The sequence below is a fragment of the Mirounga angustirostris genome, unplaced genomic scaffold (assembly GCF_029215605.1).
Source record: "Mirounga angustirostris isolate CCGP_5_RB_7025 unplaced genomic scaffold, mMirAng1.0.hap1 SCAF_8, whole genome shotgun sequence".
NCBI lineage: Eukaryota > Metazoa > Chordata > Mammalia > Carnivora > Phocidae > Mirounga > Mirounga angustirostris.
In genome coordinates, this window is record NW_026991716.1 from 124600553 (window position 1) to 124614859 (window position 14307).

General features: G+C 38.9%; 1 protein-coding gene across 3 annotated transcripts in view; it reads left to right on the plus strand.

The window, feature by feature from the left end:
• UTRN (utrophin) overlaps positions 1–14307 on the plus strand; it is a 496097-nt gene that overhangs the window by 5135 nt on the left and 476655 nt on the right. For all 3 annotated transcript variants that reach the window (XM_054505586.2, XM_054505588.2, XM_054505587.2), the window contains one exon: positions 957–1127. In XM_054505586.2, coding sequence (XP_054361561.2) covers positions 1049–1127 — 79 coding nt within the window. In that variant the 5' untranslated portion in view covers positions 957–1048. The remainder of the gene's footprint in view (positions 1–956; positions 1128–14307) is intronic.

A 14307-nucleotide genomic window follows, 5' to 3' on the forward strand; every position in this document is an offset into this window, starting at 1 on the left:
TCTGTTCATGATAATCTTCATGAGGATACTATATAGATGATGTGGTATATTTCCCATGGTATCACATGATGCCCCATTATTGGTCATACGAAGTCTGATCACTTGGTTAAAGTTAAGAATTATTTTTCCCAAAATTCTGTTGTGAAAAAATTTCAAATATACAGAGGAATTGAAAGAAATTTTTATTCAACACCCATGTGCCCATGGCACATTGAATGAACAATTGCTATATTCTGCCATAGTCTTCATGGCTCCCCACTCATCCCCACAAACCAGAACGATCTTTTCAGAAGGCAGATCTGATCTTGTTACTTCCCAGCTTCAAACCATCTATTGGATCCCCCTTCCTCTTTAGAGAAAGATAAGAGCCTTGACCTGGTCTCCAACACCCTGTCACTGGTCCTGTCTACCCACTTCACCTAGTTCACCAGATTTCTCTCTTCTTGGCTGTTTTTTCTCCAGAGACACTGGCTCAGCCTCTTGAATGCTCCATGATTCTTCCTGCCACTTCACATGGAAGGCTCTTAACCTTTTTCTCTTCCCACCTCTTTTTTTTTTTTGCTAATTAAATTTTTTTTCATCATTGAAGGCTTGGCTCAAATGTCACTTCTTCAAGAAAACCTTCTCTAATTGCCCAGGGCAGGTCAGATTCCTATGCTGTATGCTCATATTACTCTATGCCTCTTTATTTGTACATTTGTAACATATCAGCATTACAATGAAATAATTCATTATATAATTTACAGCTTAATGTCTATAAACTTTGTAATGGCAGAGTCTGGGTCTCTTTTTCAGTCATATCTCCATTGCACAGATCAGTGCCTTATACATAGAAAGTGCTGAATAAGTATTTGCTGAATGAATGGCTAGTATATATAACTATATGATTATATATATATTAAATAAAAATGTATGTATACATTTTTTCCAAGCCAATACATTCCTTTTCTCTTTAGATATTGATGTTGAGCTGGACCATTATAGAAAACTGGAAGTCTTAAGAAGAGGATTTAATACAGTCTTTGGATTAAATTGAAACTCAGCAAAGATGGCCAAGTATGGAGAACACGAGGCCAGGCCTGATGATGGGCAGAATGAGTTCAGTGACATCATTAAGTCCAGATCTGGTAGGTAACGGAAGCTTAAGAAAATGATGCATTATTATGTATAAACTACTTAGAAGACATAGGTTTTTTGGCTTGTTTTTGCACTGTTCTTGTGAGACAAACTTCTCTTGAGAAGCACAGTTCTGACAAATGACTATTATATTGTGAAAGGTAATGTACTGTCTCTGAGTATCCGGTCTTAATTGCCAATCCGTTTTGGTCTTATCATATGTTGATGGGCACTGCTTGGTCAAACTCCTACCTGTGGTTGAATGCTTTTCCTTGATGAGACTTCCCCTTTCCAAACAGACACACAGCTGAGCAGTTTTTTCTTGTTGGTCTGTTTTATGAAGTTGAAGGGATCACGTGCTTAAAGTATGAAGTAGCAGTTTCTGGCCAGGTGGGTCTTCTTGAGTTTTGCTTCCATTACTGTATATCCTCACCCCGGTCCTTTATGGGGGCCAACGTTGGGTCAACAGGTGCCCTACTTTGCTTCCCTTTTTGGAACTTTTTATGAGTGTTCTGAAGGTACAGTTTTCACGTGGGTCCCCCTAAGATAGATTGATGGTTTTCATATGAACATTTAGATTTGGGGACCTAAGGATACCACTCCCTCCCTCAATCTTTTATATAACTGAGTGCTTTTTGACTCTGGCTGTACAAATGAGTCAACTGGGGAGTTTTTTTTTTATTTTTTTTTTTTTATTTTTTTTTTTAAAGATTTTATTTATTTATTCATGAGAGACAGAGAGAGAGAGAGGCAGAGGGAGAAGCAGGCTCCCAAGGAGCAGGGAGCCCGATGCGGGACTCGATCCCAGGACGCTGGGATCATGACCTGAGCCGAAGGCAGACGCTCAACCATCTGAGCCACCCAGGCGCCCCAACTGGGGAGTTTTTAAAACATGCAGATGCACTGACTCCACTCCAGACCTGTTGAATAATTTCTGTATTTTTTAAAACTTCAAATATGATTTGAGACAGGCTCTAAGGGGAGATATATTTTTTTTATTAACATATAATGAATTACTTGTTTCAGGGGTACAGGTCTGTGATTCAACAGCCTTACACAATTCACAGCACTCACCGTAGCACATCACCCAGCCACCCCATCCCTCCCACCCCCCTCCCCTCCAGCAACCCTCAGTTTGTTCCCTGAGATTAAGAGTCTCTTATGGTTTGTCTCCCTCTCTGGTTTCATCTTGTTTCATTTTTCCCTCTAAGGGGAGATATTTTTGAGCAGGCAAGGCCTTTCTGAGCTTTGGAAATGACACAGAACTCCACCCTGGGTGTGAACACTGTACTTAAATAACTCTTGAGAGTTACTTTGAGGTATAAAATTACATCCAGTGTCACTTTAAAAATGAAAAAGGAACCTAAACCCTGTTTTTGCTGTGTAAACCAGCTATTTCTTAATTATTTGAGATTGCAAAAATATGTACTGAAAATAAGCTGTAAATTAATAGAGAGACACATTTAAGGTACACCTTTCCCTCCATGATACTGATATCAGTTGATTGGTAAAGATTTTGGTTATTAAAGTCTTGGCTCTAAATATGTAGCTGCTACTGTGTAACTTTAGGGCTCTTTCGGGGGTACAGCTTAATATCCTGTGTTAAAGTTCACTCTCAGGATGTTTTATTCCTCTAAATTTCTTTTTGTTTAAGTGTTTTAGTAGTATAAAGGGCGATGTAGCTATAAGGGATCATTAATATCTTCTTTAGAGCACAGAATATATATCCAGAAATATGTAAATGTAACAGAGGAAAATAAAAGACACAACATATCCATGCTTGTCATGTTCTATAAATTGTGAGGTGCTATATTCTTAGATAGATTTCTGAGTCAATGTCCATTACAGTGAGACCTTTGGTATTTATAGCTATGTATTTTAGCCATGTCCATAAAGAAGTCATTATATAAGTTTAAAAATATTGGGTATATACGATGAGTACATATAACTTCGAAACTCTCCTTTAAATTAAATATTATTTAAAAAGACTGACAATTCTCATACATTATTGGGGACAGTTGGGCAGAAATTGTCACATGTTTTTACCATATGCAAACCAACTGGCTCAATAACTCTATTTTTAGAGTTTTCCCCTAGGGAATACACAGACATGTACAAGCAAGAAGTTGATCCCAGCATTTTGTAATAGAAAAAAATTGGAAATACCATAAAAACCCAGTATTGAGGATTGGTTAAGTCATAATTTCCCAAGGTATTTGTGAAGGAGCACAAGTTCTGATGTATAATTCAAAAAAGGATGTCGTGGGCCAATAACTTTAGGAAATAAGTGTTTAACCTACTCTGTTCCTTTCGTGTAGGACATCTAAACAGATCATAGAGAATCTCAGTGGAGCTAATTAAATTAGGGTATATCCATAAGGTAGAAGGTTGTACATTCACAAAAATGTTATGGATGTGTATAGAAGTACATTCTTGTTATTGTTAAGTAAAATATATGTGCAATATTAAGTCCTACATGTGGGAAATATTTTTTTCAAGAAGATTTAGCAGAGCATACACTAAAATATTAATAGTGCTCATCTTGGGCATTGTGGCATTATTATTTTTCTCTTTTTTGCTCATATGTGTTTTCTAAAGTTCTTTAATGAGCCTGTATTACTTAGTTCTTATAATTTTAAAGACTCTTAAATTGCTTAGAGTGTTCTCAAATGCCAAAGCTATGACTGTTACTTTGGAGGCACCTATTTCAAAACACATTGAAAAGCTAGCTGTTGCATAGCTGAGATACGAATCCCATTCTTTTGGCTGGATTATGTTGCAAAAGCCAGTAGATAAATTTGGATTTGAATGGGCCTATTAGTCCCAATCTCGCTTTCTGGAAGGCACTTTCTTGATTATTTTATGGTGAATACTAGTAGACAGTGGTCAGGTCTTAATAGTACTCTAAAATTTACATATTGAATAGGGAGTTTTAGTTCATATCATGTCAAAGGCATCATCTACATATAAAGATCCTCCTTGGATGTGTTCTATGCTGAATTTGTTGCCTTTTCAGTTTTTTTTAAAGGAATATTTTCCTATAAGAAAATTTTAATTCTAATCTGTTCCTCAATGTTTTTTCCTTTTGGAGGACTGGATGCGGGGAGAGGGGTAGAGATTGGGTGGGAAAAAAACTAATGTTGAGAGTATATGGATAAACTTAATCTCTTGGTTTATGAAGATTCTTTTCTTTCCTCTCCAAACTTGAGTTTGGACAGTCTAAAAGCCTGGCATAATAGAAATATTTGTGCATTTAAGTTATTAGGCTTGTTTATATTGCCCTTATCCAGTATTGATTTGTTTTATGCTCTGTGTGAGGTTTAAAATTTTTTTCAAGTCATTTACACCATCTGAACAGATGCATGAAATCATTAGGGGTAGGTGATGAAGTAGTGTCGTGGATGTAAAAACTGTACATTTCTTTATGGTTGTAGTACACTTGTCTTGGATTTGAGTAAATTTTAGAAAAGAACTTGAAAGGATATGACCTTTAATGGTTCAGGGTTGGGTAAAAGTAGACCTTTCTGTCCCTGACTGAAAGACACATAAGTCAAGTTTATCATCAATGACTGCATCTTTGACAGCCTGAATTAGTGAGCTTCAGAAGGCTTAACAAGTTAGTAGTGATTTTGAGAGAATAGGCCAAGAATTAGAGGTGTTTTTTTTGTTTTGTTTTGTTTTTTGTTTTTGTGTGTGAAATATATTGCCAATGGGGTCTGTGATGTTTAAGCTTCTGCTTGGGCTTTTTTTTAAGATTTTATTTATTTGCAAGAGAGAGAGAATGAGAGACAGAGAGCATGAGAGGGGGGAGGGTCAGAGGGAGAAGCAGACTCCCCGCTGAGCAGGGAGCCCGATGCGGGACTCGATCCCAGGACTCCAGGATCATGACCTGAGCCGAAGGCAGTCGCTTAACCGACTGAGCCACCCAGGCGCCCCTGCTTGGGCTTTTTAAGCATGAAATAATAAAATGGTTTGAGATGTGTATAAAGTCAAAGAATATCTTTGTTGCTATTTCATTCCTACAATAGCTAACACACTTTAAAGCCAGTAATGGAGAATACATCATCCTTTTCTGTTCTTAGTGCTGTTGTGGTAATTTTTTTTTAGCACAGAGCCTTCCTAACTAGGGTCAACCTCAGGGCTAAAGGCAGGATGTCAACTAGCTACATGTGAGGATTTTGGCCATTTGGGGATTCGAATCAATAGACTCTGAGATGGGAAAGGGCCATTTGTTGAATGAATGAGGTGAGCCACACACTGTTGTATGATTCAGTATTCACTTTAAAAGGTCTTGGGCATTAAGCCCGAGTGTAACAATTTTATCATTTCTTCCTTCGCCTTTTCTCTTCTTGCCTAATCCTGGTGTCTAATGGTTGATGGAACCTCAGAGGCCATAGAACCTGACCATCCCTGTGGCATGTCTGTACCCAGTCCCTGCTTGGACACGTCCAGTGGTGGGATCACACTGGTGATGGTGATGATGATGATAATTCTGGCAGTTTACATTTGTTGTACATAGACCGTGTGCAGATACGGTGTTATGAGTTTAATCCTAACAACCACGATTTTACAGATGACGAACATGAGTCACATAGAAGTAATTTGCCACACTGGCCTGCCTTCTATTTCTCCAAAGGCCCAAGGCCTTTGCACATCCCTCTTCCCTTGTCTTTGCCTGTTAGGCTCCTTCTTGTCATTGAGATCTAGGCTTAAATGTCATCACTGAGAGGTCTTCCCCGCTGACTTTAGGAAATAGATCTCCTAGTCATTCCTGACTATATCACTATATTTAAGTTCCCTAACGTTCTTATTGCTATCTGGCATTTTTCTTGGTGTGTGTGTGTGTGTGTGTTTGTTTGTTAATTTCCTTCCAACTAGAATTTAATTCCACAAGAGCAGGAACCCCAGTACATCCCTGGCATCACGCCCAGGGCCTAGCTCCTAGTAGGTGAGCAATGAATGCTTATTCAGTAAGAAAGGCTACAGAGCTATAAAGTGCCAGAGATGGGATTAGAACTCAGGTGCTCTGATTCCAGAAACTCTGCATTTGACTTCCACATATTGCCAAGTCTCCCAGTTTATAAGGTAGTTTATTCCATTGCCGCTGGATGATTCTTCGTTTGTGCCTGAATCTATTGCTTATATATTTTGTGTAGTATTAATTTGGCTTATACATCCCTCTGCCTCTTCCCTTATATCCACCAGGGTTGGGACCCTGGGCTATGAGGTAGAGCTTCTCTGGGCTTCTTGGCGTCCTAGCCCTGCCAAGGGAGGGCCAGCTGTGGGGGATACAGCCTTCTGCTCCCAGACTTGTCCTGGCCTTCCTTGGCTCTGGTCTCTGTCACTTTCTCTAAGAGTTAGCAAAGGGGGAAGGAAATACCAGAGGACAGGCAGTCTTCTGGATAGAAGGCAGAGAAACTGATAATTTGTTTCTGATGTGAATTCCCTTTTTTCCTCCAACTGCTGCTCAAGGCTTTTCACTGGCTGGTGAAAAAATGTAGTAGATTTCAAATGCACTGTGATTTGGCACAGTTTAAGCCCTGGTCTGATGCCCAGATGGATATCTCTGGGATTGAAAGAGTGGGTAGCGGTCAGAGGCGGGGGAGGGAAGAAAAGAGAGGCCAGTGAAATAAAAATAAAATGAATTATTTCATATAGAATATTATACCTGGTTACATTTATAGCAGGTCTCCTGAAAATACTCTGTGTTTGCAATTAAAGTGAACTTGCTTAACAAGATTCAGTTTTATAAAAATTATGAGGAAGATCACCTTATTTGTTTATCTTTCAGGGGCCTTTCTTTACGAAGGACACTGGTTACATTGCATTGAGGGAGTCCTTGATCTACTTTCCCTTTCATTTAAAGAAATACCTGTGAGGAGATTTTTCTAAACAGCCTAAAGGACTGTGAAAAATTGTCCCCCCCGCCCGCCAAAGCTTTACTTTGCTGGAATACCTCTGCTTTGGAGGGAGCTCTTTGAGCAGGTTTGTTTTTTTCCATGAGCCCTGGGGATTTGTGGGGAGGGATGGTAACCCTGGATGGAAATTCAACTCTGACGGAGGAGAGCAACTATTCTTGTAACGCGTGTAAAAATATTCTCCATGTTGTCGCCTCATTATGCTGAAGTAGTGCAATCGTAGAAAAGTTTTCTGTATTAATGCGATTCTCATGACCTGTTACTATGCTTGTGGAAGCTTTGTAGGTGATCCATTCCCAATCGGGAGACATGAATTGCTGAGAATGTTCTAAGCAATGGAAGTACATTAATTATATGGACAGAATGGAAAACTCAATTTTATTGAACCTTACTTGAGGCCAGAAGTTTGAACTAGATGCTGATACGATGATTTTCTGGGAACAAGGGAACATGTGAGATCATTGCAGCAGTTGTAAATATTAGTTAAAATTTAATTGTGAAAGGATACTCAGGTGGTTTCAGATGTATTGGCCAGATTGTCCCTTAAGCTGTGTGTGGAGGCAGAGGTATTTACTATATTACTATTTTTATTTTTTTGTATGCCTCAATTGTTTAATAATAAATATACTCAAGTCAGTATTTGAAATGTGAGTCTTTGTGAGTTTTTAATATATATTTACTCTTGAAAATGATGGCTTGTGGACTGAGAAATCTAAGCCAGATCTAGCTCTTTCACTTTTGCTTCCTCTGTCCTTGGATTTGCACATGTCAACAATAGGAGGCCTTTGCACTGGGGCCTTTGAACAACCACCCACCTAAGGTTTATTTTATTTATTTATTTATTTTTAAAGATTATTTATTTGACAGAGAGAGACACAGTGAGAGAGGGAACACAAGCAGGGGGAGTGGGAAAGGGAGAGGTAGAAGCAGGCCCCCCCGTCGAGCAGGGAGCCCGATGTGGGGCTCAATCCCAGGACCCTGGGATCTTGACCTGAGCCGAAGGCAGACGCTTAACGACTGAGCCACCCAGGCGCCCTGCACCTAAGGTTTATTTAAATCCTGTGGGTCTTCTCTATCAGAAGCTTATACTCCTGGCCTGGTTAATAAGAGACTTTTTTTTTTTGAGTGCTCATGTGGCAGCTAAGATTAAGGTTTGGGGTGGACCAGTTTCACATTGGTTTTGAGAACTCAGTTTCTTAAAAAAAAAAAAAAAATTCTATCACAGCTGTTGAGCTCAAAGTGTAAAGTCGTAGAATAATATTTCGTAGGTGATATTTTCAAATGAATTTTTCTTTTGATGGGGAGGCTGGCTGGTTATTATTAGGATTTTTGTCCAGTTCAATAATTTTAGCATTTGTAACAAAATTTTTTTTTTCAAGGAGCAGAAAAAGCACATAATAATACTCTTACGTAGCAGAGAAGCCCAATTAAAAATTGACTTTGTGGGCGCCTGGGTGGCTCAGTTGGTTAAGCGACTGCCTTCGGCTCAGGTCATGATCCTGGAGTCCCTGGATCGAGTCCCACATCGGGCTCCCTGCTCGGCAGGGAGCCTGCTTCTGCCTCTGACCCTCCCCCCTCTCATGTGCTCTCTCTCTCTCATTCTCTCTGTCTCAAATAAATAAATAAAATCTTTAAAAAAAAAAAATTGACTTTGTATCTCTAAAGTGGTACAATTTTGAAATAAATACATCTGCTGTAGTTTAAAAAGTATTATCTGGTTAGACATTCTTTTTTAATTCCACCGTTTTAATATTTGAGAATTTCTTTCATCATATAACATATAGTGGGGGATGGGGATAGCATTTTGAGTTGATACTCACGGATTGGTTCTCTTACTCTTTATAGGCTATGTGTGAGTCATGTTAACATTAATTCAGTAATTATCTAGATGTATATGTATGCTTTTATTTTGAAAGTTGGGTTTTGGGCTCATCGCATGTGGTACTGTTAACTCAGGCTGCACATCAGAACCACCCTTCTAGATTCAGATTCAGTCGTGTGGGGTGGGGTCTGGGCATCTGGAGTTTTAACAAGCCCCATTGCTTTATGGAGAAAGAAGGCCAGTTTAAGACTGTTAGAACTAAAGTGAAAATGGTCTGTGCATTTCAGAGGAGCGAGGAGAGCTATAGTCAAACATTGAAGATTATTTCTACCTATAAACACTTCCCTTTAAACATTATAAAAAGGTAATGGATTCTTGGTATTGGACATTTTTTCTTTTGCTTTGTATTTTGAAGAGTTTGGGTTATGCTGAGCAAAGGAAAAAACCATGGGGGTCAGGAGAGTGGTGAAATTTGGTGCATTTCTTATCGTGGCCCCTTAAACCAGAAGATCATAGCAAAATATTCAGCAGCAAAGTATTTCTTCATTGAACTCGTTGGTCTTCAACTCAGTGTACGTAACCTCTTCCTGCTGTAAGTGTAATGTCATATCCTGAAGTCTGACATGAAGTCCTTGCTCAATTCATTGTAAAAACTTATTGTGTATATTTTCTAAGAAATTGTTTCTAAGACAGATATGTTTTTGACTCATGGTGGGGAAAAAATTCTCATTTCCAATCCTGTATGCTAGTTTTCCTTTTTTTCTTTTTAGTTAAGTTATAATTTATTCATACAGTGGAATAATTTGAGGTAAAAAATCACAAGTTTTTTTCTGTATCAATATGGGGTGATTTCTAAGATGGAATACAAAGTATGAAACAACTTTTTGCTAGTTTTCTTATATTCTTTAAGGTTAGAGACAATATTACATATGTATTTCCCTCCCTGTTTTTGTAATTTTAAATAGGTGACATCTAGTACTTATATTTAATATAACTAAACTTCCTTTTGATGCAAAGTAATTTGCCTATCATTCTTTTAAAATACACTCATTTTAAAAGGATAATTGTTTATTATGTCAAAGATGAATTAGGAGTTAAGTGACTTTTGGACCACTCTAGCAAGTTCCTTGAGGATCTGTAAATACACCCCAGAGGTCTTGAGATGTCCTTGCATTTATTTAACTAAACCAAGCCAAACACCAGACTCCCACTCTTAAGAGTCCTTGAGTTCTTTGCAGTAGTGTCTTTGAGCTCTAATCTTTAACCTCTTTGAAGATATAGGAAGGGATTTTCATTTCTTCATTGATTAAACAAGCTTTGGGGTGGATCAAAATATGTAATTGCTTTTTTTTTTTTAAAGATTTTATTTATTTATTTGACAGAGAGAGAGAGAAAGCACAAGCAGGGGGAGCGGCAGGCAGAGGGAGAGGGAGAAGCAGGCTCCAAGTGGAGCAGGACTCTGGGACCATGACTTGAGCCGAAAGCAGACGCTTAACCGACTGAGCCACCCAGGCGCCCCTGTAACTGCTCTTACACATGTCATGGTGTAGAATTTGAAGCAGGTATGGGATTTACTTGTCCTGCTGCCCCCCAAGGCAAGCCTCATATGTAAGTTCCCTTGCTGATCAAACCTGCCACCTACCAACCTGGAGTGGTCTGTTCTTTTTTTGGGCTCTCCGTGTCTTTTGTATATGGGGGTCAGTTTCAAATTTCACCTGGGAACTCTTGAGGTTGTAAACCAACATATGCCTTTATCAGATAATATGATTTACAATATATTGTCTTTAAAAATTTTTAAGTATTGCAAGTATTGACTCAGAGCTGGGAGAATGAATCTGAGTCTTACTTTGTGTTGAAGGCTCCTGGCCTTATTCAAAAGCCACCTTTGTGGCGGGGTGGGGGGGGCTCTTAAATAAGTATGTTCTAGTTTACTCTGTGACCCTATGTAGTTCCCTCATAGGTGTTTAGAAAATGTCATACTGCGAAATGTAAAGATAATTATTTTTTTGTGTTTTTTCATGTGGCATCAGTGGCCAGTTCTCTAACATATCAGATCCTCACTCATATATTAGATCCCATTTTAATATACCATGTCAGCAGAAAAAAATCAGAGTGACTTGAATTCTTTTAACTTATATGTGCTTTTTCAAGAGACATAACCTGTTATAGGTTAGAAGAGTGTTAATATTTGGGGAATGCACATATATGCTTGCTCTCTTTCTCAGACTGGCTTTATTGAACATTTGGTGTAGGACAGATCTTATTCTGGGGACCTGGCGTGGAGGCAGATTGCTCAGACAGGGGGACCCATTTGCTGCATGCATGTTTAAATGAAACATTTAGAGATGTCTGTCACCATCTTATCTTTCTAGCAGCTCTGCCTTTCTCCATGCCACCACAATATACCCTCTGAAGGAGGCAAATGGCACCGTGTGAGGACCGCCCATGGTCCTTTTCTTGCCTTTGCGATGTGGCTTGCTTTGTTTTCTGTGCTTGGTTGTTTTTCCCCTCCCAACCCCCCCAGCTTTGAGACCTTCATTCTTCAAACAGCGTTGTGCCACAAAGCATTCTACTTTCGATCACCAAGCCAGAATCAATCTCTCCCTCTTGTTCAGTCTTTATTTCGATTTTTGGCTCTTCTTGCTTATGTATGGTCCATGCTTCCCCAATTTGATTTTCCGATGCCAGCCTTTAGCTTAGTACATGCAGTAAGTGCTCAATAAATGCTTACTGTATGCTTTAATGTTTTTTTTACACTTGATCTTAGCCAAAAGGCCGAGAAGTGATTTTAATTTTTTTTTTTTTTTTAAAAATCAGACTTGTTTATATACATACCTTAGTCAATCAGCAAATGTCTGTTGTTCAGTCATTATTGCTAGATGATGGGCTCAGAGGTGAGCAAGACATGTCTGTTCTTAACATGCTCTCAGGCTAGTTGGGAGGAGAGGAATAAATAGACATCTTGCACAAAAAAACAGTGTAATGCACAAAAGGCATAGGAACATGGAAGGGATGAGGACAAGCTCTTGCATTGGTGGGAATGAAGGTATGGCTGGTAATGGCACCTTAACAGGAGGGAATTTGAGGTGTGCCTTGAAGGATGCTTAGGAGGTACACATATGGACAGTGAGGGAAGGACATGCTAGATTGATGGAAAAGAGCAATGCATTTTAAGTCTGTGGTAGGTAAGTGTGGCATTGTGGAGGGTGGGAGAGGTTGAGGCCAGATTTTGAAAGCTCTTTTGAAGCAAGTTAAAGGGTTTGATCGTTTCGCTGTAGGGAGCCACTATAGGATTTTAAGTGGGTTAATGATAAGCTTAGTACTATTTTTCAGAAAGATAATTTGGTTGGCAGTGTGAAAGGTAAATTTAGAAGGGTCCAGAGTTGGAGGGGAGGCAGGGGAGCAGGTAAGGGTTGTGAAAATAATTGAGGTTAGAAATTATGGGAGCTTGAACCAAAGTGGTAGAGGTAGAGCTGGAGTAGGAGAAGGGATCTGGAAGATGGTCAGCAGTTAGTAAAAACATGTGTAAAGGTGAAATGGAAACCTCAGCTTCATGGGGTTTGTTTTATATTTTTCAATCAGCTGGATAGTTTTTTTTCAAATCATGTTTAATTCAGGTTCTCAGCACTTTTAATTATTAGCTTTTCCTCCAGAATGAATTTTCTTAATTTGCTTAATATCTACATTTTATTTAATTAATTTTTTTTTTAGAGAGGGAGAAGGGGAGGTGGGGCAGAAGGAGAGGGAGAGGGAGAATCTTAAGCAGGCGCCACACCCAGCGCAGAGCCTGATGTGGGGCTCAATCTCATGACCCTGAGATCATGACCTGAGCTGAAATCAAGAGTCAGATGCTTAGCCCACTGAGCCATCCAGGCGCCCCTCCTACATTTTAGAGGTAGCTTTACTCATCAGTTACATTGACTACTGCTGTTTTTCTGAAGTATTGTCTTTTGGTCAGTTTGTTTCAGTAACTTTGAATTGAATTGTTTCAGTAGTATTTGTACTTTTTTTCTATAAGTATATTCTGAAAGAAATGTGCTTCAGAAAAAAAAGATTAAAATGAGAAGAAAGTTTATTCATGTTTATTTAGTATAATATAAAAGTTCTTTGAAGTGGTAGCAAAAGAAAGGTAATATTAATCTCATCTTAGAGTGCAGATAATAGTCTTGCACAGCTAAAAGAAAATCTGTGTGCGAAGTGAACCTGGAAAACTATTTCAGAGGAACTTTGATTGAAGAATAGAATGTTTCATGTGACTCTGTGAAGATAATGTCATCCTGTATTACTAATTTCAGCTCCAACAGATAGGCTAGAGTAAATGCAAATTAAAAATAAATTAAGAACAGATGTTGAGAAGTACCTTTCATTTAGGGAATAATTAAATAGTGGAAAGGTCATTGAAGTTCAGTCAATAAAGCTGGAATGCTCAGAACTCATAATTATTCAAGTAACAGATGCTTTTCTTAATATGATGCTTTGCTGTGGAGGTTCGGGTACTAGGAGAAAGAAAAGGCTGTTATTGTCGTATTGTTTTTCTTTTGAGTTCCATTTTCGAAATTCTTATATTCGGTAGGCTGATTTTAAATTCTGGTGTAAGCCGGTATCTCAGAATGGTGGTTCTCTTGACCTTTAAGACAAAATAAAAGGTCTCATTTGAAAAGTATGCATTGTTGGGTTGGGCATTGGGGGTGTGTAAGGTTTTGATTTGGCCAGTTTAACTGTCCCTCTTGGTTGTGAATCTAGCGTTCTTTAAGATTCAGCTCTATCTTATGTTCTGGAGATAGTTAGGGAAGGACCTGTCTGACTCTTTCTGTATCTGTATTTATCTATCTACTTTATGTAGTCTATCTGTAAAAGACATTTTGTTTTATTTTAATTATTATTATTATTATTTCTTTATGTTAAAGATTTTATTTTTAAGTAATCTCTGCACCCAGCCTGGGGCTCAAACTCGACAACTCTGAGATCAAGAATCGTATTGCTCTACCAACTGAGCCAGCCAAGCACCCGTGTAAAAGACATTTTGAATGGCATTTTGTTACCTTGCTTGTACTGTGTGCCAAGCACTTGGATTGGCACAGTGTGAGCAAGACATAGTTGCAGCTGTCAATTGCTTTTCACCCAAAGAGGGTGGATCTCATCAAATTTGCTGTTCAGGAGAAGAGATGCCTTGGGTTGGCATGGTGGGTGGGGCCAGGCTGGGAGCCTGGAGAGTTGCTGTGTGACCATCACAGTTGAATGAATGGTAAGCAGTCTTGTTGGCCTGAACTAAGGAGTGGTGGTTGGGATAGAGGAGAGGGAAGAGATGGAAAGCTGTAGGCGGGAGACCGACTTAATGGGGCATAGTGGTGTAGGAGCAGGCTGCCTTCTGGCTTCAACACTTGGCAGGTAAAGCTTATCTGTTAAGGTTTTGGTGTGAGGGAGATGGGTAAGGGAATATATTTCAATATA